General features: G+C 45.9%; 1 protein-coding gene across 1 annotated transcript; it reads right to left on the reverse strand.

Moving 5' to 3' along the window:
* Window positions 1–3,568: 3,568 nt before the first annotated feature.
* Window positions 3,569–18,987, reverse strand: LOC138525996 (galactoside alpha-(1,2)-fucosyltransferase 2-like). Its single transcript, XM_069636287.1, has 2 exons — window positions 18,885–18,987; window positions 3,569–6,479 (listed from the first exon to the last, which is right to left on the reverse strand). Exon 2 carries the CDS (start codon window positions 6,455–6,457, stop codon window positions 5,411–5,413), a length of 1,047 nt encoding a protein of 348 aa, XP_069492388.1. The 5' UTR covers window positions 6,458–6,479; window positions 18,885–18,987; the 3' UTR covers window positions 3,569–5,410.
* Between the last annotated feature and the right edge of the window lie 5,756 nt (window positions 18,988–24,743).

Here is a 24,743-nt window from a genome sequence, read left to right on the forward strand (position 1 = left end):
AGGAGGCAGAGCTCTGCTCTGCATTGGACTACTCCTTCTTCACCTCAGTGGTTGAGGACTTTGGAAAATGCAACTCTCACAAATGAGGTCCACTGAATCCTTCTCAGGTATTGTTCTAAAGTGAATCAAAGTGGGAGACCCCTTCTGTTAAATGAATAGTAGGTGGTTGGACTAAGCTATTCCACTCCATTGGCCCAATCCCTGTTCTTGATAGAAGTGGACTTTGCCCTTCTGACATTACACCCCCAAAAAAGCTTTGCTCTAGAGGAATTGGAGGGGACGAGAAGGAGAGAAAGAGACATAGAGAAACAAGATGGTGGGAGTCTTCCTCTGCTGTACAGAGCCCACTTGTCTATTCTAACCCTGCCCCGTTCCCTTCTAACAAGGAATAAAAACCTTTAGACATGCGCAGCACCTTGCCCTGGTGTGAGGCTACTCCCTTTGAATGGGTGTGCTTCATTGATGCCTGGGCACTGGTCAGCTGCCTGTCATGCAGCTTTCTCTGTTAGAGGGTGTTACCTACCCTCACAAAGAGATCAATGTAGAGGAATGGCCATTGAGGTTTCTGTGCTGTCATTAGGCAGGCTCATCCTGTCTCGCCAGAATACATATCACGTTCCACAGCTGAGTCAGCCTCACAGGAGCTGACCAGAGTTATATATCAAATTGGATGTGGTTGCAAAGATCATAAGTAGTGCCATGCACTTTGTCTTAACTTGAGAATAGTTCTACTTTAGAGTTCACCCTTCCACCATCATGGGCTGCTTATATCTGAAATGTTGCCCTTGTGCTGCAGAGACTTGGCTGCCACTGCAGTTGTAAAACGGGAAACCTTCACCTCTGAATCTGCTAAGTATCACTGGTGCTGCAAATCAGGATACTGATGCAGCAGGACACAGATACACACTATGTTTTTGGCATGATCAGCAGATTACCCTTTCAGAGGTGGAATTACATGCATCATTTGATTGATATAAATAAAAAAGCCAGGGCTGTCACAGGCTTGCCAAATGGAAAATCCTAACAAGCACCACAGAACAGAGTAGGGACTGCTGGCATGAAAGGCAATTGGAGTCCTTCAGCCAGGCCCCAAAGTGCCAGACAGCAGTGCACTTCAGGCCAGGGCCTCCATGAAACACCAGCAGCTCCATGTGATCCACAACTCCATGCAAGGCCTTCTCAGGACATCGCTGCACAAGGGCTCACCTCCATTGCAATTAACAACACAGAACCGGATTCCAGCTACCCAGTAATAATACTTTCAGCTCAGGGCGGTGGGTGAACTCTTCCTCTGTCTTCTGTCGTCCCTCACAACCTGGATTCTTCAGATTTGTTGCCAGATTTGTTGCAAATTAAGAAAGGTGAACATTCCATTGATTAGGCCACAGGTATCAGGTAAGACTGAAGTCAGCACACACTAACAGCACATCTCTCAGTTGTCACTTCTAGCATCACCAGCTCCAGTCAAAAAGGCTGATACATGACATTCATAAGACATCATTCTCACCCTCGCTCAATCAAGACTTATTCTCCCAGAAAGGCCCAAAGTGCAGCAGTATCCTTGAAATATCACCAGCGCTAAATACCACCCTATTGCAGCTTGAAAAACTGTCTACAAATGAGCAGAAATATCTCCAAAAATGCTTCCATGCAAAGGTGGTGGTTAAAACAGGGCAGGCAAAAGGGATCCATCTGTCAGTTGGGAGCAGGACCTGCACTAAGATGGACCACCTTTGAGATCAACTTAAATGTGTACATTATTTGGGTAACACACCCTTGCATTACTGTACAACTCAGCACATCATGTAAACATCATTTCACATAATATGCATGTTAAAGCCAATGAAAGAGATGGCAGCTGTTGTCTTCCTATCTGCATTGGTAACAGCAATGTTTGCCCAGTAGATTTAATCGAAGGAGCATTCATCTAATCTTTTGGATCGGATTGTACCCCAAATATATGTGTTGGGTGGGTTTAGATGAATCAAAAATGTTAGGGGTTTATGGGGGTATGGGGAGGGGGATGCAGGGCGTCTCCCCCTGTATATACATGCGGCAAAATCGAAGAGTAAAAAGAATAGAAATGTGATGAATATTAATCCATCAATTAATTATTTTAGATAAAATCACATAGAACGCCCTGCATTAGGCCAGCAAGAGGGCAATTATTAACCTTTGAGCAGCATACATCTTAACAGCCACAGGTGTAGCCCATGACCCGGACATTTCTACTAAAGCTGACAGGATGTGTAAGCACTCCAGGGGTCACCATGCTGCACTAGAGGGTTCTGGCCAACACGCGCAGGAGTTCATAATGTAGTTTCTGGGTGACATGCAGGTGCATATATAGCAGAAGAGGAGACAGTCAACAAAGTGGTGGAGAGAGAGGAGGAGGATGTGTCAGCCTGACATTCCCCAAACCAGAGCATGACCCTGGAGTCTCACAGACCAACAACTGATAACACTGTATTGTCTGGACAAAACAACATCCAGTACCTATGGTATGCCATAGCGGTTGACATCCAAAGCGCAATCAATCTAAGCAGAGACATCCTGCTATATTGAAGTAGATGTCAGTCCTGCACTTCTGTGCAACAGGCGCATTTCATCACTTTGTATGTTGCATGGAATGTCGCAGCCTGCTTTCTCCATGGTACTGGCTTAGCTGCTATATCACTTCTGCAAAAGGCACAGGAACACCTCTTCCTTCCAACCACACAGGCGATCATCAAAGCCAAGATGGATATTAGAAATGTACAGTGTTTCCTAATTATTTTGCTGCCCTGAACTGGACAGGATGCATACCATTGTTCTTCCTGCCCCCCAAAGCAAGAAATCACATCTCCAGGAATCAGCAGCAGCATACCCCCAATATACATATGACATGCGATACCAACCCGACAATCACATACTGCTGCATCTGCTTCCCTGGTTCAATTGCTGATGCCATGTTGCAGTGAAATAGCACCCTTCCAAGGTTCATGTAGACACACACTGGCAGACAGATACAGCTCCTAGATAAATCACTCCCCATCACAGCATGAAGCCTGTATCCCTACTCATGTCACTGTTACACATTTCTCCCTATCTTTATTAATTTTCCTTTGCCCATTCATTTCCACTCTCTGGAACACCACTACCACCACCATGCATATGCCTCCCTGGCTGGATGATTATGAAAGAAGTGCACTTGTACAACAGTCGTTGCCACAGCTCACATCCAAAGCATTGCATGATCTGAGTAGAGGTACAGCAACACATGTGTGGCCACCCCTGACCATATTCCATCTTTCATATTCCATACAGGTGAGTGAGGGTATCCTCTGCCGCATATGCTATAGACATCATGTTGAAATGTCAGCGGAACAGGACATGCAGTCTGATGGTGAGGATGATATGGATGATGGGTAGCAAGTACCAGTGCAGCACGTTCACCAGAGTGGATGTATTATCCACCCTGAGTTGATGGACAATTATGTTTCTAGGGGCAGCAATATGACTCTCCAACACATATCCCGATCCCAAATATGCACCTACATGATGCACATGTAAATATAATATTTTTTTAGCTCTTTTTTATTTTATGGTTAATCAAATAGCCTTTAACCCATTTTAAGATCATACAGAATTACACAATAAATTAGAATACAATTTCAAAGTATTTCATCACAGTTAAGATCATATACAATTCATACAATTAAAAGAATCACAATTCATTACACGAGAATAACATTTCCCACTCTTCATAAAATCAAACAAATCATAAAATTCAAAGCAGCAATTATGAAGAACATAGAAAAAATACAAATCAAACTGTTCTAAAAAAGCATCAAACCATTAGTCATAATGACATATCGCAGTTGAGAGTATTTACTAAACTTAACAATAGCCTCCTTTCCTGGGTACTATCTTCATCCAGATGCAAGTTTTTAACAAAACCCACAATTGCAATCACAAGTGAGGACTTTCTCCCCCCTAAAATGTCCTCTAGAACCTATCCTCCCAGTCCAGATATCAGTGATGCACATGTTTCCCAAAGTAATACTGCCATTTGGTGCAAGGGGCGGGACAGGTAGCTGGCAGATGATTCAGTGTTTCCATCAAGTCCCATGACTTACAGAATCTACACTGTATATTTTCACTCTGCATGTGACCATATCTCAATTTGATTTAGTGTGACACAAATTCCACCTGAATCTCAGGAACTGCCTTCTCGATGTTCTATTGGCAGAAAAGGAGCCACAATTCCCCATCTCTTATGATCGTACTTGAGGTGCTCCGGTGACTCATAACCATGGCATTTCTCCATGATTTGAATCCAATCCTCATTGTACAGAATTGTCTTGACCCTGAAGGGATTTTGAATAAGATCATCCTCCTGAAGCCCCAAGGAACTCAGCAAGGAGCTAAAGAAGGAAGCTAATTCTTTTAAGAATTTCACATTGGTTGACTGACTTACATTGTGCAGATCTTTATACAATGAGTTATCCAAAGGACTAATAATGTTACGATGGAATGATAAGACTCTCCACTTTGCTGTGGCAGAAAGAGAAGTAAGCCCCAATTCATATTGAATAGCTTCCAGGGGGAGGGAGATCTGAACCCCTATGACCTTTGCCACATTAGACCTTCCAATGTGGGAAGCAAGTCGATAGCCCACAGAGGGAGCAGATCAAATCCATAAAGAAGCTTTGTCACAGTTTTTCCTTCATAAAATCTCAGGGTTGGAAGCAAAGAGAATTTCCTGTATCATGTGTCCACACAGGACATTTGAGCTGACAAGGCAAGTGCACTGCTTCTCAGCCGCTCCCGGGCTGAAATTTATGCAGCTTGACTAAAATAGGAAATCCAAGGTACACAAAACTGTCAACCTTCTCCAAAGGCTCAGTATGCACACACCATTTGAATCTAGTGGATTATTTATTCGTAGCACAATGCAACACCTTGGACTTTGGTGGATTTAGCACCAGAGAACTATGATTAACACATTTCAAGAAGGTAGTAATGAGACATTGCAAACCAATTTCTCTACCATCAAAAATGAGGAAGTCATGGCCGTAGCTCAGCCACGTAATGGCAAGGTCATTCATTTTTGGTGGCACAAACCAGACTGGGTCCAGGTATTCTCCCAAATCCGAAATATACAGGTTGAAAAGACAGGTGGCTAAAATGCAGTATTTTTATGGCGAATCTAAGCCACACATCACCCTATCCACTGTATTGCAATGTGATAGATACCCTGTACCATAAACATTGTTTGCCACTTTCACAATCTGATTGATTCCTCAAATTATTGTTAAAATACTAAAATGTACATTTTCTAATCAGAACATTTCTAAATTGCAAAAGAAAAAAAAAATGCAAAGCTCTGTATGAATAACCAACTCTGAACTATTTGTGCTATGAATAGTCAGTGTTTTCCTGAGAGAAGAGGTGAAAGGTCAGCAGGAATGCCAATCCATTCAGGAGGGTATGAAGCATTAAAATGGAAGATATTGAGAAAATAGGTAGTAGGTATGGTATAATTGTCGAGGTAGATAACCTCTCCCCCTGCCAGGATCCCAGCCCAAATCCCAAAGGAGCCAACTGTCATGATGGTGTGATTACAGTGACAGAGAAGAGAAAAGTCCTTTCCAGGAGATGACTCATTACTATCACCAGAGAAGTAGACATCACCTTTGGAGGTGTTTATATTCTCCTTGCACCACTGCATTCCATTGCTCGTCACCACAAAAACCGGCTCCTCGTATTTGTCTCGAAAATAACCCATAGCCTTTTCCAAGTAGGCTTTATCAGCCAAAACACCTTTCCACCTATTGGGCAAAATATAGACAAAGTCTCCCCTTCGAACGTGAACTCCAATGTAAGTCACATTCTTCCGTGAGCCCTTCAGCTTTTCCAGGTACTCATTTGCCTCCTCTATGAGAAAGTCATGAAAGGTGAATTCCCTGCGGATTTCATCACGAATATTGTAGAAGAATGTCCATGAGAAGGGAGTACCAGTGAAATAGACATACTTCTCGGTGATGTGGTTATACTCCTCACACATCCAGTTGTTCAAAAAATATTTCTTCCATTTTATCCTCTTGATCACACTGGCATGCAGCTGAGGCAATCTGATCTTGAAGAAAGGAGATAGAAAGTTGAACATTTCCGGTATTATGTAAGCCGGACGTCCGTTGATCCTGGCCAAAGCATACAATGCCGCATACTCGCCAAGCTGATTGCCCAGCCGGCTTTGGGAATTAATAGTCCAGGCCCCATCAACTAGGCTATTGGTCATTAGATGTACGTTCTTGGGTTTATCGTTAACGTTGGTCAATGGTTGAACACTGTGATCTGTTGTAAATTGATGGTTAAGATGGTAATAATAGGACATGGATACAATCCCAAGGAAGCTGAAGAAAGCAAGAATGATGGTCCTCCTCGGGCTACACCAAGTCATCTGCAGAGACATCTCTCCCTCACAACAGGTTGACCTGAAAAAAGGGGTAGAAAATGAAATTAGATATATTTCTAACTGATAAGTTAAATCTACTTTTTTTTACTACCTTAAGGATAGCAACTTTCAACAAGATCACTTAAAACGCTTATAATGTTGGTGACATTTAAGGTGCCAATGGGCATTTTGTTGCTTCAGCAGTGGGCAAGGAAAAAATATCCCTCAAAAGAGAGGGCAAGATGCTATGGCCTGAAAAAAACAACGTTAACACAACAGACCTTGAGCATATGTGTGTAGTACAATCTTTGTGATATAGGGGAATAGCAATGCTTTAACCAAGACAAAACATACAATTATCTAATTAACAAATTGTTTCCTAAACTCAATTTATTCACATCTTCAATATTGCATGAAATCTTACTCGAAGGTTCAGAGTAAGTAAAAAGTGCAACACATAACATTCAGCAAATAAAGTGACATGTGCTCCTCACAATATGCAAACATTTGATAAATTATTACAATCTTTCATCAAACAATTAATACATCCAATTCACTAAACAACAATACATAGTAAGGGCTATTATTTAAGCAATAGAACCCGAGCGTCAGGGGCATTACCGTCTCAGGTAATGCCCCGGGGCCCATAGGTAAGGACCCGAGCAAAGCGACGGTAATGCCCCCGACGCGAGGGTTCTATTGCTATTAGTACCCTGGCCCGCAAAAATTGCGTGACCGGGGCACTAAAAGCTTTTTTTTTTGTCCTGAAACGCTGCAGCGTTTCGGCGCTGCGGCGTTTCAGGAGAAAAAAAAAACGACCAAGAAAATGGCCGCCGCCATGGAAAGAGAAAACGGAGTCCGTTTTCCCTTTCCATGGCGGGCATCGGGAGCGGACGCGCTGGGAACACAATTGTTCCCACCGCGTCCGCTCCCGAAAAAGGATCAAAAATAAGGTAAGTGGGGTTTGGAGGGCGGGAGTGGGATGGGGGACAAAAAAAGAAAAAAAAAGCGTACCTGCATCCCCGGCGGGGGACGAGGTAAGCCTCCAGCCATGTGGAGGTGCGGAGCGGGGATGGCCCCGCTCTGAGTCTCCACACGGTTGTAGGCTTTCCTCGTCCACTGCCGGGGACGCAGGAACAAGAAGGTAAGTGGTGGGGGGGATGTGAGGGGAGGGAATTTAGAAAAAAAAAATGCCTTACCCGGGTCCCCCGCGGGGGGTGAAGGCAGCCTCTCAGCCGTGGGGAGGCTCGGAGCGGGGATGGCCCCGCTTCGAGCCTCCTCATTGGCTGAGGGGCTGCCACGCCCCCTGCCGGGAATAAAGGCAGTGGAATCCCGATGAAGGGATTCCCGGCCGGGTAGGGACCTGGCGAGAGCCAATCAGAATGGCTCTTGCCTTCTGATTGTCTCTCGCCGGGTTACTAATAAACAATTTGCCCTGAGAAGGGGGACATTACCACTTCAGGTAATGCCCGGGGCCCATAGTTACAGGCCCGAGCGACCACACACAAACGTTACTGCATCATGGTCAGCCTTTGGCTACTGAGGCAAAAGTATCCCGGCATGAATGAAACATCTTGACCTCCAGTGGTGTAGACAGTACCAGGCATTATTTACATCGGCTAATATGTGATTTCAACTGAACATTCAACAACTCTGTGGTATTACAGAATGATTGGAGGCATAGGTGCTCAGTACAGGAGGGCACTTGCCCTCACTCTGCTAGAACAACAGGGGCATGAGTGTCATTTTGCCCCCTTGTAGATTGTATAACCAACTGGAAAAGAAACTGGATTCAGTGTCCTGCTCTTCTGAGCCACCAGGGGCTGACAGGGCTTCTGGCTCCTCTCTTGTTGGGCTCAGGCTTTGTGAGGTTTTAGCATGCATTATGGAAAATTACAATTACTGCTCAACTCAAAGTTGGAAGTCCGCCTCATTGTCACCTCAGCTTTGATTGGGGTGGGGGACGGTTTGGGAGGGCAGGGCAACGCTCTTGTTGGACATGGCAGAAGAAGGGAATCCTAATATAGAATGCTGCAAGGCTGCTCAGCAGGTTAGGCAACTGTTGCTGAGATGTTAGATGGTGAGACCCGCCTGTAAATGCTTTGGCTTTTTTCCAATTCCTGTTGCTAAAAGTGCTGTAAAATGTGTAATTTGGCCCTTGGTATGGATACAACTCACTCGATTCTTGGTGTGGAAATTTACGCCCTGTCCCAAAAATCCAAATTTGGTCTGTCCTTATAGCGAAACTGAACAGTTGCTACCCATGACCAGAAGTTATGATATTTAATGAAGATTGCCAACAGGAGGACACTTAAGGCCTTGTATGGCCCTTCTCTTTTCCTCTCAGATCTTTAACCAGTCATAATCATAGTGCCAATGTTTAATTCGCTAATTTATATTTTACCCTTGGATCACTGCAGAAGTTGTTCCTGCCTGGAACTAAACGATTGAGTTTTGCATGAGTGGCTATCAGAAGCCCGGCCATGCATTGAATAGCATGTGATGTTATGCAGAAGGGCAGCATTTCTTGAAAGGAAACGACTTTGCAGGGTTGGACGTGGTTTATACTGAAAACTCCAGGAGACATACATCTACTGAGGAGTGTTCAAACAGAAAATTTATTTTAAAGAAAACAAAGGTGTTGCCGTTGAACATTGGTCTAAACTGAAAAAGCAGAATCTAAAACAGCACTAAAGTCAACCTGGGATGTGCACTTTAATAAAACAAAGGGTCATAATCCGTTTCAACCCCATCAATAGTGGGGCTCTACCAAGAGCTTTCACTGGTGATGGACACTCACACAAGCATATATACCGGCACACAGGGGTGCATCTAAGCTAAAGTTTAGGGGGCTGAGGGTGTTAACCCTTCAAATGTCAGGAGAAGGGCTAACTTCAGCGATTGTGAGGGAGAGGTGAAATTATTTATTTTTGTGTGGAGTCATCTAACTTCTTTACACATTCTAACAAGATTATTCTGGTGCTGCTTCAATGTTGCACGCAGTTAACTCTCCCCTTCAGTTTGAAATAACACTTAAGAACTGCTATGAGAATGAGATGTCTCTTGTCCCTCTTCACTCCCCCACACCCTTGAAATCACTCCGCTGGCATACAAGTATTAACCCCACATCACGATTTTAATTACCTAAAAACGTATGCACAGAATGCAGCGGTGAACAATGAACTGCTTTACATGAGTAATTGCTGGGCCTTTGTTAACAGCACAGGCACTGTGTATTGTCTGTGTCCGCCACACCTCCCCAGGTCAGCCAGGTCAAGTCAACATAACCCAAAATGGAGGTCCCGAGGGGGCGGCTAAAGCCCTATCACTCCAAGGGTCATGGAACCATTGTTTGCACACCCACAAACGCACACCAACATACAATACAAGCCTTGTAACACACTGAAGAACATTCAAACATAAACATACGCATATACGCAGGACACTCGCACAAACATATATACAGCGCTGGCCAATGATTCTCAGGAGCCGGCCTGCCTCATTCCCGCCTGGCGGCTCTGTGATCAAATCTGCTCACTGCGCAGATTCCATTACCCAGCCCTAGTTTCATAGAGGGAACACACGTGAAGCTGGGGCCTCACTGAAATATGCCAGCAAGGATTCTGGTATTTGCAGTCTCTCAGTCATGATGGGGGGAATGTCACAATTGTACACGTTTTGCCTACTAAAGGTCTTCTTATGTTTAAAAAAGATTGGCTTGAAAAGTACACAAACCATGGTAAGGTATGCACACAAATATATAAATCCTTAAATATATTTGTGTGTGTGGCTCATTGTAGTGTTTGTTCTTTTCAGGGCATCTTTTATAAAGCAGAGCATTGTTGAAAGTTGAAAGCCAAATCGGGGGTTTAGGAGGGGAGATGAGAGTGCAAGTGAGTCGTGAATATATGCCCAGGATCTCATGTGGCAAGAGAGTTTACAATGCTGGAGACTGGAGCAGTTATTTGCTCTCATTGTGGCCCTATGCTGATTTCAGGGCACAAGAAAAGAAAACACGTGGGTGGACAGTGTCGCTTTTTTTCAGAGGGCAGACACGACACCCTGTGCGAGTTCCTGAGGCTAGTGATCTTGCTTCAAGTGTTTGGCTACCAGGATTACACTCAGGTTGCACGTTACCAGTGTTGACGCTTACCCGAAAGACCACACAAAATTCTATGACAAGACTGGAGGCGAGCATTATGCATAAACTTCTTTAATTTACCACTCTTCAGCAGTTTCAACAAAACTCAAAAGCATAACAAAACACTGAAAACAGTCTGAACAGACTTTTCTTCTTTTGAACTACAATCCCCATAGTCTCTGTAGTCCATCTCACTCCATGCTCAGTTTATGACCACTTCCTGCCCCCTGAGCTCCTCCTCTTCTTTTACTGCTCTTCAAGCAGATAATTACTATCTTAGTTATCCTCTTACTATTTGGGGAATCGTGATAGTTTGAGCATGTAGATTAGATAACGTTTTAACATTTGGCATTAGTATATGCAGGTGTAATATAGAGCAGCGCTGCGGAGCGTAGAATCAGCTGCTTAAGTGAAGCGTATAGTCAGTTTTAAGCGGCGTCAGTCTGACAGCCCCGTCGACTGCTCGTTCTAGCGACTGGGCAGCCCTCGACGCGTCCGCCCCGTGCCGCACTTTCAGCACCCTTGGGGTGGCTGCCCACGAAGAGGAGCCCGCCGCGGCTCCGTGGAGCCGTTCACGAATTCAGAGTGCCAACCCCTCTGTTAAGACGGATTTCTGAACTCTGTCCTGGAGGTGCAGAGGTTCAGAAGGCCAGCCTAGTTTCTTCGAACAGGGTAACCTCTGGACAAGCCAGACCAATCAGGGTAGCGATGGCGGCGGTCAAGACTAGGTCTCAAGAGGGGTGAGGGTGACTGAAAGCCCGCAATGAGCACACAACACAAGGGCACTTACAAATTACTCCAAGCAGGTGTTATATTAAAATATAGACACATTTATTGCAAGCCCTCTGTAACATTGACCATAGTAAAGAATCACGGTAAAACTCAAGTAAACCAACACATCACCATCAAATACAATATATATACAATTACCGAAGGGTCTAAAGAGTTAGAAGCACGAAATATGCAGACCACCTAGATGGGGAGGAAAACAGGCAGTGCAAGTAATCGTTAGACCCAGTTCGTCTTCAGAGGCCACCTAACTAGAAGGAAGTCTGAGCCCCACGAAGAGTGGAGTCTTGTGCTCAGAAGTACCTGCACACGCTGGTGCCAACGGGCAAAGGAGAGTCTCTTCAGGGAAATCAGGCAATTCAGAGCGGTGAACAAACGAGGACGGACAGATCTCCGCTACTCAAACGCAGCCTACACTTGTGGGCAGAAGCAGAGCGCGAGTGCGAAAAAGGCGTTCTATTTAACACAGCGAGGAAAAGCTACAGGCTACTGCAGGAGGGCGACCGGTTCCTAGCGTTGCTACTCGCTGGTCCCCAATGCAGGCAGACCCAGGCTTCTCCCCATCAGTTTCAGGGCTGGCAGGTTCAGATACGAGCAGGGGACGTCTCTGCGTCGTGTAGATTCCATGGCAGCAGAAGTTAGAGTTGAGGATGTCCCAAACGCAGTGAACCCGCACAGATTGTTACCACAGCGGGGCAACGAAGCGGCTGTGTGTATTTCAGCCCAATGTACACTTCTCACTTCAGACCTGGGAATGCCAAGTGTACAAATCGTGTGAGAGTGTCAAGGACTCGGAATACAGCAGCAACCTGACGGCGGTGACAGAGCAAGACTCCTGGGTAGGCTGGTCAGTCCACTGGATGGCTCAGGGACGCTTCCGAAGGCTTACATGCAGGAGATGATGAAGATGCCGAGAATAGTTGTTCCCACTAGTCCAAAGGGTTGAAGTACCAGTACAGGCCTTCTCGTTCGATCAGAGGCAGAATGGTCTCACAGGGCGACAGAAGTGCAGAGGAGCAGTCCTTCTGCGGGTCACCAGCGATTCCTCGGTTCAGCCTCTTGGTTGCAGGATACTTGGCTCCTGTATCCGTCGTTCGTGAGAACTCGGGAGATCACCCTGGTAGTGGTGTTTCCAGCCTCCTCTTATCCAGATTTCCCTTTGCGCCAAAACAGAGGGGATCCAATAGGAGATCTGCTCACAAAACACTCACACCATACGTGGACCTATCACGGACCACTGTGGTCCCAGGCATTCAAGACACACTAGACTCTCTGGCACCCATGATGTGTATTGGGACCAGACATCCCAGCCCACATCCTGGAGGCTCACACCAGGCCTGTAGAAGCCCGCGAAAGCATCTGTGTTTCGTAGGAAAGTACATGCCCAAATAAGGAAGGCCCAAGGTCAGCTCGACCTGGGGAAGGTGAAGGGAGAAAGACAGTCAGCGGGCAGGACAAAGAACCTCGTGGTCTGGCCATTTTGGAAGCCAGGCCACCGTTTTGGGCTAAGCGCGAGAAATGTGCTTAAACAGCCAAAAGAAGCTCAAAACACAAATAAACGATCGCTGCCACAAGTCCTATCCATGATTCACTTGCACCGTTCGTTAACAATCCAATGAGAGTGTCTAAGGCCTGTAGAGTGACTGGAGGCCTGAGAGAGCAGTAACTTAGCTTTCAGTGCCCTCTCGTGCCATGTTGCGCGAAAGCTGCAACATGAGAAAAAGAACTACGGAAAACGGTGTTTCCCGGCAGAAGTGAGCGAAAAGCCCGGAGGAGGACGGCAGAAGGCTGCGCTTCTCTGGCAAAGTCTAGATCAGTGTGTAAAACAACAGCAAAAACTTTAGGGGTTGCCACATGGAAGGAAAATTACCTACAATTAAGAAATCTTTCCTAACACCCTCCTCTACGGAGGCGAGGTAGCGGGACCTCGGGCACCGAGAGCACCCACCTCCCTTCGGGAGGCGGGACCAGCACCGCTTGAGCACGCCGAGGCCCGGAAGCCCCTACCCTTGCAGAGGCGGGGCCGGAGTAAGCTTGCTGCTTCCGCGTTTGCCACTTCAGCACGGCGAAGCGGAGAAGAGCTTATCAGAGAAACCGGGCCCGGCGATGATTTTCGTATTAAAGCCTCCGACGAGCGATCAAGTTCCGAGCATAAGCTCGATCCCTCATACGCGCTGAAGTGCAGATTAAGCGGCAGGCAGCTGCCTCAATATTACAGCCTCGTACGAGAATCAGAGACTGGCCAGTGAGGTTACCCGGCGCTCCTCGTTACCAACGAGGGCTACGAAATTAACGCACATTGCAGGCATATATGATACTATTGAAAGTCCGGCGCAGCCAGTGGCATCCTCACGGGTATTTCAGGCACACAGCACCCACTCAGAATGTCGGATTTCGAGTGGAACGAAGAGGAACAGCCGTCAGATCTCGCTGCCAGCTTTAAGGAGGTGCTAGGGAGTTCACTCATAGAAGCAGTGGCGCAAGGGGTTAAACCCCTGCAAGAGAGGCTGGAGTCCCTAGAGGCTATGCTGATCCAGCCCTTAGACAGCGCCGGACGAAAAGAGCGCACGCCCACAGAACCCTCGGAAGCACGGTCATTGGGGAGTACTAAGGCCCGAAAGAGGAAACCTCCTCTAGACCCCCAGGGCCCTTCGGAAGGGGCGAGAAATAAGGCCCCAGAGGTCATCGACGCTTTCGCCAAGCTCCGAGAAGCATACATGCGGCATCAGACAGTGCCAGACCTCACGACTCCCACTCCAGGGGAGGAAGGTGATGTAGAAGAGAACCCAGGCTCGGAAGAAGAGCCAGAGGATGGGGATCCTCCCTCCCAAGACAAGGAGGAACGAAATGAGGAGGAGGATCTCACACCCAGCGGAGGTAAAAGGCTTCGCAAAGAGAAACACCTCGAGGAGGAGGAGGAAGATATGTTTGACCCGGAAAGCATCCGGAATCCGAGGTCCTCTGACTGGCAGCCCCCGCCAACAGTGGAGCAGTATATGACCAAGAGGCTAAGAAAAGCGCTGGACAAGGAAGTCCGCCAGAGACTTTGAGCGGAGTGCCCGAGGCCGGACCTTCCAGGAAAAGTGGCCGAAATGCCAGAAGTAGACCCCAAAATGCTTACTTTCATATCTAAAATGATCAAAGACCCTCGGAAAGGGATTGATAGATCTTGGAGGAGTTGCCAGGAGAAAGTGTTGGACCTGGCCGGGCCACTAGTGAAGATAATGGATCTGGCTGAGAGAGCCAGAGACACGGGGGAAGAAGTAGACCCCGACGACCTAGCGGGCTGGGCACAGAGAGCAGTATGCCTCTTGGGGAATGCGAACTGCGTCATCGCATCAGAACGCCAGAGAGGCCTGTTATTGAAAATTGACAGGAAGCTGAGTGATTTAGCCTCTTACGAGGCCGGAGAGGCAGCTCAGAGACTCCTCTTCGGAGAGACCTTCGGCAAGCGATGGGGCGCTTTGTGGGCACCTACACATCCTTGGAGAAGGCACAGGCTTCCATCCGGAAGATCTTTCCCAACCGAGTTTTTGGAGGGACCATTCGCCACAGGGGTCGCTCGACTGGTCGCAACCGGAGTGGTAGAAGGCCCCAGAATCCCAGAGCCCAATATTGGGAGAAAAGGCAGCAGGACTCCTTCTTTCCGTCCAGAGGACGCTTCCCAAGAGGTCGCAGAGGAAGAGGATCGGGGCGTGGACAAGAATTCACTCAAGGTGAGAGCAGCGTATTATCCCCCAGTGGGGGGGAGAACTGGCATGTTCTTGAGAAACTGGCGCAAGCTTTCCAGCGATGCCTGGGGGTTACAAACGATTTTGGGTATGCGCCTAGAGTTCGTACAGCCGCCCGTGCAGGGGCACAGGCCTCACCAGCAGCAGCTGGAGCGCGCAGAGCAGAAGCTCCTAGACCAGGAGCTAGTCCTGCTAGCGGCGAAGAACGCCATAGAAAGGTGCCCGAGTGATCCCGAATTTATAAGCAATATGTTTCTGGTGCACCGAAAAGAGAAAGTGTGTCCAGTTATAAACTTGAAGGAGCTGAACGGTTGGATAGTTGCCAGGCATTTCAAGATAGAGGGCATCCATCAACTCCGAGATTCGCTCAGAGAAAAGGATTGGCTGACGAGACTGGATCTGAAGGATGCCTACCTGACGATCCCAATAGCAGAGGAATTCAGAACCTTCCTAGCTTTTCGCTGGAAAGGACAGCTCTGGCAGTCCAAGACAATGCCCTTAGGGCTTGCCTCAGCGCCCTGGGCCTTTCCCAAGGTGATGAAGCCAGAAGCGGCGGCAATAAGAGAGAAAGGGATAAGATTGATCATTTATCTAGATGATCTGCTACTCCTAGCCGAGGATCGAGAAACCCTCAGATACCAGACAAGGTGGGTCCAGGACCTGCTAGCTTCACTAGGATTCCTAGTGAAAATAGAAAAGTCGGACACCGAGCCAGCACAAAGACTGGACTTTCTGGGCTTCGTACTAGATTCCAGGAAAGCGACGCTCGAGCTTCCAGCTCGGAAGATTCACAACATCAAAAGGGAGTTGAGGGAATGCCTACAAAGACAAGTAGTGTCCCTTCGAACTCTAGCGAGGATCGTAGGGCTATTAGCAGCCTCTATTCAGGCCATATTTCCAGGGCCATTACATTATCGAGCACTGCAGAGGTTGAAGATAAGACATCTACAGCAAGGCCTGAGGTATCACCAATCAGTGCCGTTGGATCAGGAATCCAAGACAGAGCTGGAATGGTGGTTAAAGAATATGGACGCCTGGAATGGACGTGCCATTTTCTGAGACAGACCAGATCTGATTATAGAATCCGACACCAGCCATCTGGGCTGGGGCGCAAGGTGCATAGACCTGCAGACAGGGGGAAATGGAGCGAGGAGGAACTCCAGTTACACATAAACTGTCTAGAACTACTGGCAGGATCCTTCGCGATCAGAGCCTTCACGAAAGGGAGGATGAGGTTGTGCGTCCTATTAAAGATGGACAACATATCAGCAGTGCGATATATAAACCACCTAGGCGGCACCAAATCCAGAATGCTAGCCGAGTTAGCGAAGGACTTTTGGCACTTCTGCCTACAATCGGAGACGTCAGTCACAGCGGAGTACCTCCCCGGAACGCTAAACATAATAGCGGACTAGAACTCTCACTACCTCACGGATTCCAGCGATTGGAGGCTGGATCCAGCAGTGTTTCAGAGGATGACCGAGGGATGGGGGCCAATACACATATACCTTTTTGCATCCTGCTTGAACGCCCAGACTGCAGAATATTTCAGCTGGAGGCTGAACCCGGGAGCTCAAGGGACGGATGTGTTCCGACAGGAGTGGAGCGGAGGTCCACACTACGCGTTTCCCCCATTTATGATGCTGAGCAGAGTGCTAGCGAAGTGTCGGAGGGAGACAGCGGAGCTGCTATTAGTAGTGCCATGCTGGAAGTCACAAGTATGGTTCCCGATGCTTATGGAACTAGCAGTGGATTACCCGAGGCTGCTCCCAGAATTGGAGCACTTGCTCGACCAGCTGGGTCGTTTTGCCCTCTGAGAGTGAGGGGGACTCTCCCGCTCATCGCCTGCAGGATATTAGGAGACGCTGGGAGTTGCCAGGCATTTCATCTCAAGCTGCGCAGCTCATCGCGGATTCCTGGGCCCCGTCTACAAGACAGAGCTACGACGCGGCTTGGGCCAAATGGACAAGCTGGTGCAGAGGGAGAGGTGTTCATCCCATTTCTGCACCTGTAGTGATGATTCTGAATTTTTTTGCGCAATCATTGCAAGGTGGTAAAGCGTTCCGCACCATAGGAGTGTACAGGTCCGCCATATCAGCAGGCCATCTCCCTATCGAGGGCGTACGTGCGGGTGAGCACCCGGCAGTAGTCTGGCTCATTAGAGGAGCGAAATTTAAGGCATCCCCAGAGCCGCGATATAAGACAGTCTGGGACGTGCAGACAGTTCTTAAGCTATTAGAGAGTTGGCTGGGGTACAGATATCTATCGCTGAAGCAGTTATCAGGAAAGTTAGCAATGCTGCTGTGCCTAGTCTCTTGTAAACACGTATCAGACGTGAGAGCTCTGGAAGTAGATAGGAAGTCATTCGGGCCAGAAGGCGTAACATTTACAATAGTGGGAAGAACGAAGACGGGGACATCCTCAGTCCACTACCCTTATTTCCTGAGTAAACCTAAATGGTGCGTAGCAAGCTGCATAAAAGAGTACGAGAGCAGGACAGCAGAATGCAGAGCAGCGACTGTCCAACAATTGCTTATAGCGCACAGAAAGCCATTCAAGGGGGTATCCACAGCGACTATCGCCAGATGGGTTAAAGAGATCATGCATGCAGCAGGGATAGATGTGGGGAAGTATGGAGCGCATTCTGTGCGTGGAGTCATGGCATCTAAAGCATTTAAGACAGGAGTATCTCTTAGAGATATTATGTTGACAGCAGAATGGTCGAATGATCAAACTTTTAAAGAGTTTTATTTTAAGCCGATCGAGACTTTAGCGGTTGCTGTGTTGGGAAGCTTTGAACAAGCATAATGCTTGCCTCCAGTCTTGTCATAGAATGAAGATTACCCCTGCTAGTTGCGCAGGGTTTATTAATTCTATTAAAGACTAGGGGGCAAGCATTAAATTCCCACCCGAGTATGTATTGTGCGGGATATTGAATGATCGTATGTAATAATAATATGATGGTATTGACAATACATGGACACCACCCTGATTTCTCTGCTCTCTATTTATTCATAGGGGAAGAGCAGAAGAACAATTGAAGTAGGAGACTAGCAGAGAGAGTCGCCTGGGTCGAGGAAGTTCGACATTCGTTTGAAGTGGTGCAAGTCATTGCCAGTTGCAAGACTTAGTGTGGAGTTTTCAGTGGACTTTTCAGAGCGAGTAAAAGAGAGGAGGAGCTCAGGGGACAGGAAGTGGTCATAAACTGAGCATGGAGTGAGATGGACTACAGAGACTATGGGGATTGTAGTTCAAAAGAAGAAAAGTCTGTTCAGACTGCTTTCAGTGTTTTGTTATGCTTTTGAGTTTTGTTGAAACTGCTGAAGAGTGGTAAATTAAAGAAGTTGAAGCATAATGCTCGCCTCCTAGTCTTTAATAGAATTAATACTCCCTGCACAGCTAGCAGGGGTAATCTTCATTGTCAACAAAGTACATGTCTCATATTTGGATATTTTGTTTTCCAGGGAATGTTGCACTATGGATTGCTGGTTTTAAAAGGTGAGCAGCTTGTATTTGTTTCCAGCATAGTTATTGGAAAGAATCAGCATGAAAGAAATGACACCATTTTTAAACTATTGTTTTGAACATTTAACTTCCAGCTCGCCCCCTCTGAACTCTGCCTCCTCGGAACCTCCTCGGCCCTTATGTGAACCCACTTTAAATTTGTTCCATTTCCACCACTGCATATGTGCACGGACACACACTTCAAGCCTTTGAACACACCAAAGACACGTTCAAATATACACGCACACATATGCACACACTTTTTTATGTTTTAATTTACCTCAGTTCCCTTGGTGCTGCTTCGATAAACTCACGGTCTGGGCACGCAACTTCAGCTGCATGTTCTCTGTTTTCTGTTTCTCCAGAACTAGTTGGGTCCGTGCACAGAGCGAGGACTTGGTTGCCTAGCAGCCATACTAAATTTTTGGCAAGCACTGTGCTGACTCCGAGGTCAGAATTTTCAAAGAAACACAGTACTTAGGCAGGGGGCTGCCGAGGTGCGTGGTCTTTTTTTTTAAAGACATTGTTCTCAGGCGGGGCCCCACGCAATGCCAATGGTGCCACCCCGCCATTACTGACAGATGCGGAATCAGGGAAAAAAGAAGATGTTTTGAATCGAGAAGGGTACATTTTGTATTTTTTAAGGTTAGGAGTAGAATGAGAGCAACAGTAAGAAAGGAATACCATCAGCCTTGTATTTGGAGATATAAAGGGTCTGATTTATAGAAAAAGTTCAAATTCTAAGTACTTAACGCATAAAAAAACTTTGCGCCTACTTGCATGCACTTTTTTTGCGCTTTCCACGTATTCATGTTTTTCTAACTGCAAAGTAACCAGAGGTGCAAAGAAATGTAAGTTGTGCCGGAAGGCCAAAACACGCCCTCATGCAAACCGAGGTTTGTGGGCGAATTTTCCTGACGTGAAGTTGTGTGTTGGAATGGGGAATATGCATGTTCCGCCCATATTTGTTTCTTTGCGCAGGCCCTATTTATCACTTCCAGTGTATGTCATAGTCATAATAAGAATTACATTATTTTCTGATAGACATTTAGCATTCAAGATGCTCAGGCTTTTGCACTTATATTGAACTTGTTTGAAATACCCCTGGGAGAATGACAAATCACACCAATGAGGGTTGTTGGCTGCGTTGCATAAAACCAAAGAGCGTTTGTGGAAGATAAAAATATCCACTTATCCTTAATTTAACTAGTATGTGTGAGATGAAATGGTTATAGGCTTGAATCATTAAGCCCATAATGCACACCTGGCTTGGTGTTATTTTGTTTTGTAGCAATCAACCAGACACGGATTTGAATAGCTGTAAAATTTGCATGCAAGGATAATTTGACTGCAATATTTGTCACTGGCAGTAGTTTTGTTGCCTCTCATGCTTGTAGAGAGATACCTAGGATTTTGAAATAGGGTGTAACCGAGTGCGGGGCAGTCAAGGCAGACTGGGCAACCGGGTGCTGGGGATGCCCTGTACTGGAAACAAGTTGGTGCTTTCTTGTCCAGCTTGACATCTGTGAGTCTACATGACTAACAAGTGGTACGCTGGTGAGATTTGTTTTTACTGTTTTGTGATATAACGTATGTACCATTTCCGGAGCAACGGTTGTGTGCTAATAGAAATGGTTAGAGGCAGATGACCACTCTCAGAGGTGGATTTGCTATGTGTGTTGACCAAGTGCCACGGGACTACTGCTGGGGAGGAATTGACATCGCACATATCCATGATTAAACAACAGCATGTTTCTATAGTTGATGTTTCCCCCATCACTTCCTCTGTCCTGAAAAGACCAGGCCTGTACTTCACCCTTAATTCTACCAATATAAAGAAGAGCATTACAGATTGTTTTACTAGGGGAAGAAGTGCTAGTGAGAGGGATAACACCACTACTAACGATTAGAGTGTGATTGCATTTGAGGAGAGACTGACAGTAACTACAGAGGAAGAGGATAAGCCCTGAATGGTTTGAATGCCCGAAAGAGATTTGAAGACCCGCCGGAGCAGGAATATTAATCAGCTTCTCCAGACCTCTTTTTTATTTCAACAAACAGAGGTGAAAGTGCAGTAGAGCCAGAGACAATAGTTGCAAGGGACTGTGAGGCGGAGGAGGCGGAAGAACAGGTATCCAATCAAATTAATCATTAGACACTTGTGGCTCTGAACTTTGTCCTAGACTCATTAGTAAAGGTCTTTGAGTTACTCAGACGAGGAGAGACGGGATAAGCACTCACACTGATGGAACTCCAAAGAAGCAATCTATCACTTATAGCAGGTAAATCAATCGAGTGCGATATCACAAAAAAACAGGACCAATTTAAGGAAGATGTAAAAAAAGCAGGCGGCTATGTTGGTTGATTTCCAGGGGAAATGACTATGCCTGGAGAAGAACAACAATCAGGAGAATATTAAAAGTCTATTGAACTCGCAAAGATATGAATTCATTGTCCATTTTAGTCACGTAACTGTGTTAAGAGAACCCTCAACCAAAGTTCAGGAAATTAGCCCAGGTGTGGGGGCAGTGTCACCGCCGTCCATGGGGGCAATCAACAAAAGCTACCCCAGCAAGAAGCAGAATCTTTTTAAATGGAGGTGAGTGTCTTCAATGACAATCCTCAGTTGCTGTCCTTTATGGGCAGATTTTCCAGATTAGGTTTGATTATAAATGCAGAGCCGGAGGATATTATTGCATGTGAAGTTGCACAGGGCTTTAATAGACAGACCCTGGGCTTGCAGGGAATGGATATCCCGAGGGAGGTCCATCCCATAGGTTTTGCAGGGGGGGTGACCTTCTCCAACAAAGGGGGAAGAAAGAACATAAAAGTGAATCCACCACTGCAATGACAAAAGTAAACGAAAATTAAAAAAGTGAAAAAGAAGCATCAAGGTTCGCTGAATAGAATTGTTAATAATGTTGAAATGGGAAGCAGAGAGGGAGGTGCTGTAAAAAGGACTGACACACAAGAAAGCAAGATCAAAACTGTGGCTCCACTATTCCTAAAAACAAAAAAATGGAAAAAGGAATGACTCGAGAACTTACAGAAAAAAATGATAATGAAAGTTTGGTGGAGGTGACATTGACAATTAGGACGGCAGATTCAGCTCTTTTGAGATCAGCGGTGGCAGTAGGGAGGTGCAGCCAATCATATGGCCACCCAATATGTGGAGAGTACTAATAGGGTAGACCAGGAAGAAACAGCACAGAGGGTGGGAATATGCCCCCCAAACTTTATGATGGTGAAATTCACACATGTCCTTCAAGCAGATCTAGGGCAGGATAGAGGAATAATACAAATAGAAATGGGTGACAAGAATTTTGAGGGCAGATGGCATGAACGCAAAACAAAGGGGCTGGTAGGTAAGGCTGTTCTACTGGTCGGTGACATACCTCCTCAGCAAAGTAATCGACAAAAGAATACATACAGCCAGACTGTATGAACTCTGGGTGCCTCACAGAAACTAGAGGAGAGGGAAAACCTTCACGGAAATGAGCAGACTTGTTATGTTTTAGAATTAATCTTTCCAATTGAGGACAAAATCTGTCTAAACCAAATGATTATACTAGCGATTTTTCAAGACATATGCAAGTTGGGCTAATTGAACTCAAGCAATATTGCATGTGTGGATTTTATCTATGAGAATAACCTAGTTTTGCTTTAATAACCATGCACTTTGTTTAGGGAGCTGCTGTTGTCCTCAATTGATGAACCGAGACTACGTGTTTTTGACTTTTACGCTAAGCATCCTTTGAAGAATGACCACGATATTTCCTTTAACGTTCCTGTCTCCTGCACTGTGGAATCCGACAATCATAGAATTGCAGGAGACTGGTAAAACATGCAAAAGGACACAGAGGATTGGTCGTGGCTAGCTGGCCATCTGACCGCTTTCGAGATGAGTAGGGGATGTAAGCAGACTGGCTTTTAGCATCTGCAGTTGGAACATGCAAGGGTTCAACCATATTTTAGAGGACAAAACGATTGGATTTGTTCTAAGTAAACATGATTTGATATGCCCGCAGGATACCTTTCTTTGTTAGGAGGTGGTCTTGGATGGTTTGCACACCTTTGAACAAAATGCGGTAAAGGGTATGAGTGGTAGGCCAAATGGGGGGCTTTGGACTATGGTGCGCACTTCCAAATTCGTGCAGGCTTTGGTGTAGGATAGCACGTTGGTGGGAATGCTGGTAGTGGAAGTTGTGTTTGGTTGGGAGGGAAAGGGAAAAAAAGTGCTATTGGTAAACATCTACTGTAATTATTTAGACAATAATGTAGAGATACTGCTGGCTCATACTGAGGTTTTTTTGTACATCTGGTATGTGGAGAAATCAGGGGAAATCGTACTGCTTGGGGATTTTAACGTGGATTGTAGATCCTGGACAGACCACGAAGGCCCTTATGGTGAGGCGCTCCCGAAGTATAGAAAGGGGCAATCCATGCAGGGTTTGAAATGGGCTCCATTATTTGAAGAATAGAGTTTGTCTGTCTTGTATAACAAAGACTTAAAACATGAGAAGAACTGGGCCACATGGCATAATGTGGCAAAGTACTCCTACACCGACTACTTTATTTTCATAGAAGCTGTGGCACTTAGTTTGGAAAATGTTGAGAATGAGGATGGGCACCATCAATGGTTATGCACTTCCTTTGAGGGTGATGTCGATATAAAGAATAGGTGCACCATGGGAACCTTGTCTGTAAATAGGGGGAAAAATACCTTGAAATGGCTGCCAAAACAAATGAGAGAATTTAATGGGCATCTAAGCAATCCGGTAGCAGCCTAGACTAACGCAAGTTTCGCCACGCATTGCAATCCATGGGTTTTCCCACTCTTTATTAGGGAACATGTAAATCTTGTGGCCAGTGGTAAAAAAAGGACTCCTTTGAGGAAGAGGGTCTTTAGTAGAGAGATTCAGGACACTGTAAGGCACATGAGGCAAAGCCTCAGATGGGCAAAGAAAAACATTAACGATAGTAGGTAGCAGTTGGAGGTGATACAAATGGTGAAACAGAGCCACAAGAATAGAATAAAGATGTTACGCTTGGTGCAATAACAAGTGGCTGGAGAAAATATGTTGACCTGTATAAGTAAAAAAAGTTCATAATTACTGGAAGTTAGTTTACAACTGAGACAATTCCAGTCTCTGGTGCAGGAAAATCCAATTGAAGAGTCAATTTGGATAAATCATTATTCGAAGGTGTATGGAAGCAAGCTCAAGGATGGGATCTCAGCAGTTGTAGGGTGTTATTCTAAATGGGAACTGCTCTTTTCTAGAGGCAGCATTGAGGAAAGTATAAGGAAGAGCAATAACTCAAGAGCACCGGCTCTGAATAAACTCTGCAATTTGGTCTTGAAAGAAGACCCTAAATTGTGGTGAGGTGTATTGTTCAAGCTCTTTCAAGAAATTGTACAGCTCGAACAGAGACCATCAAGTAGGAAGCAATCGAACATAGTGATGATTTTTAAAAAAGGCAGCAAAGTAGATCCGCTAAATTAGTGCCTGATAGCCCCGCTGGATGTGGACTCAAAGATCTTTGCCAACCACATATGGAAGGAACTTAATATGTGGGCAGAGAACAATGAGATATTGAGTCCCATGCCTGGTGGGTTTCGGGCCGGGTTGGCATAATTTCTGCTTGCTATCTTAACAATAAGGTCCAGAAGTTAGCCTGGAAGCAAAAAGATGATAATATCCATGCGGCCATGATTGATTTGTCACTGGTGTTTGATCTTGTCATCAGAGGACTGCTATGGACAAAGTTGAGGGATAGGTGCTTGCCCACTGGACTTCTGGCAATTCTAATACACCTACGTACAGACACCACAATGAGAGTTTGTATGAAACTGAAGGGTGACTGTATGACTAACATGTCTACTAGTTGCGGTCTACGTCAAATCTGTATATTAGCCCCCACTCTATTTAACATCTATTTAGAGGACTTGGGGGGGGGAATTAAAGATCATTTTGTATCGCCCCTATTATAAATGGGCTCAAGACCTCATGGATCTCATAAGCAGACAACATTGTCCTTTTGGATCGCACAAGAATAGGGCTGCTGAGATTACTAAATGCCTTCCAGGCATTTTGCAAGTGGAATGATCTGAGAATTAATAAAATAAAGACTAAAGTTG

This window comes from Ambystoma mexicanum, chromosome 1q (genome assembly GCF_040938575.1).
Source record: "Ambystoma mexicanum isolate Mex_15411 chromosome 1q, UKY_AmexF1_1, whole genome shotgun sequence".
In the NCBI taxonomy this organism is placed as follows: domain Eukaryota; kingdom Metazoa; phylum Chordata; class Amphibia; order Caudata; family Ambystomatidae; genus Ambystoma; species Ambystoma mexicanum.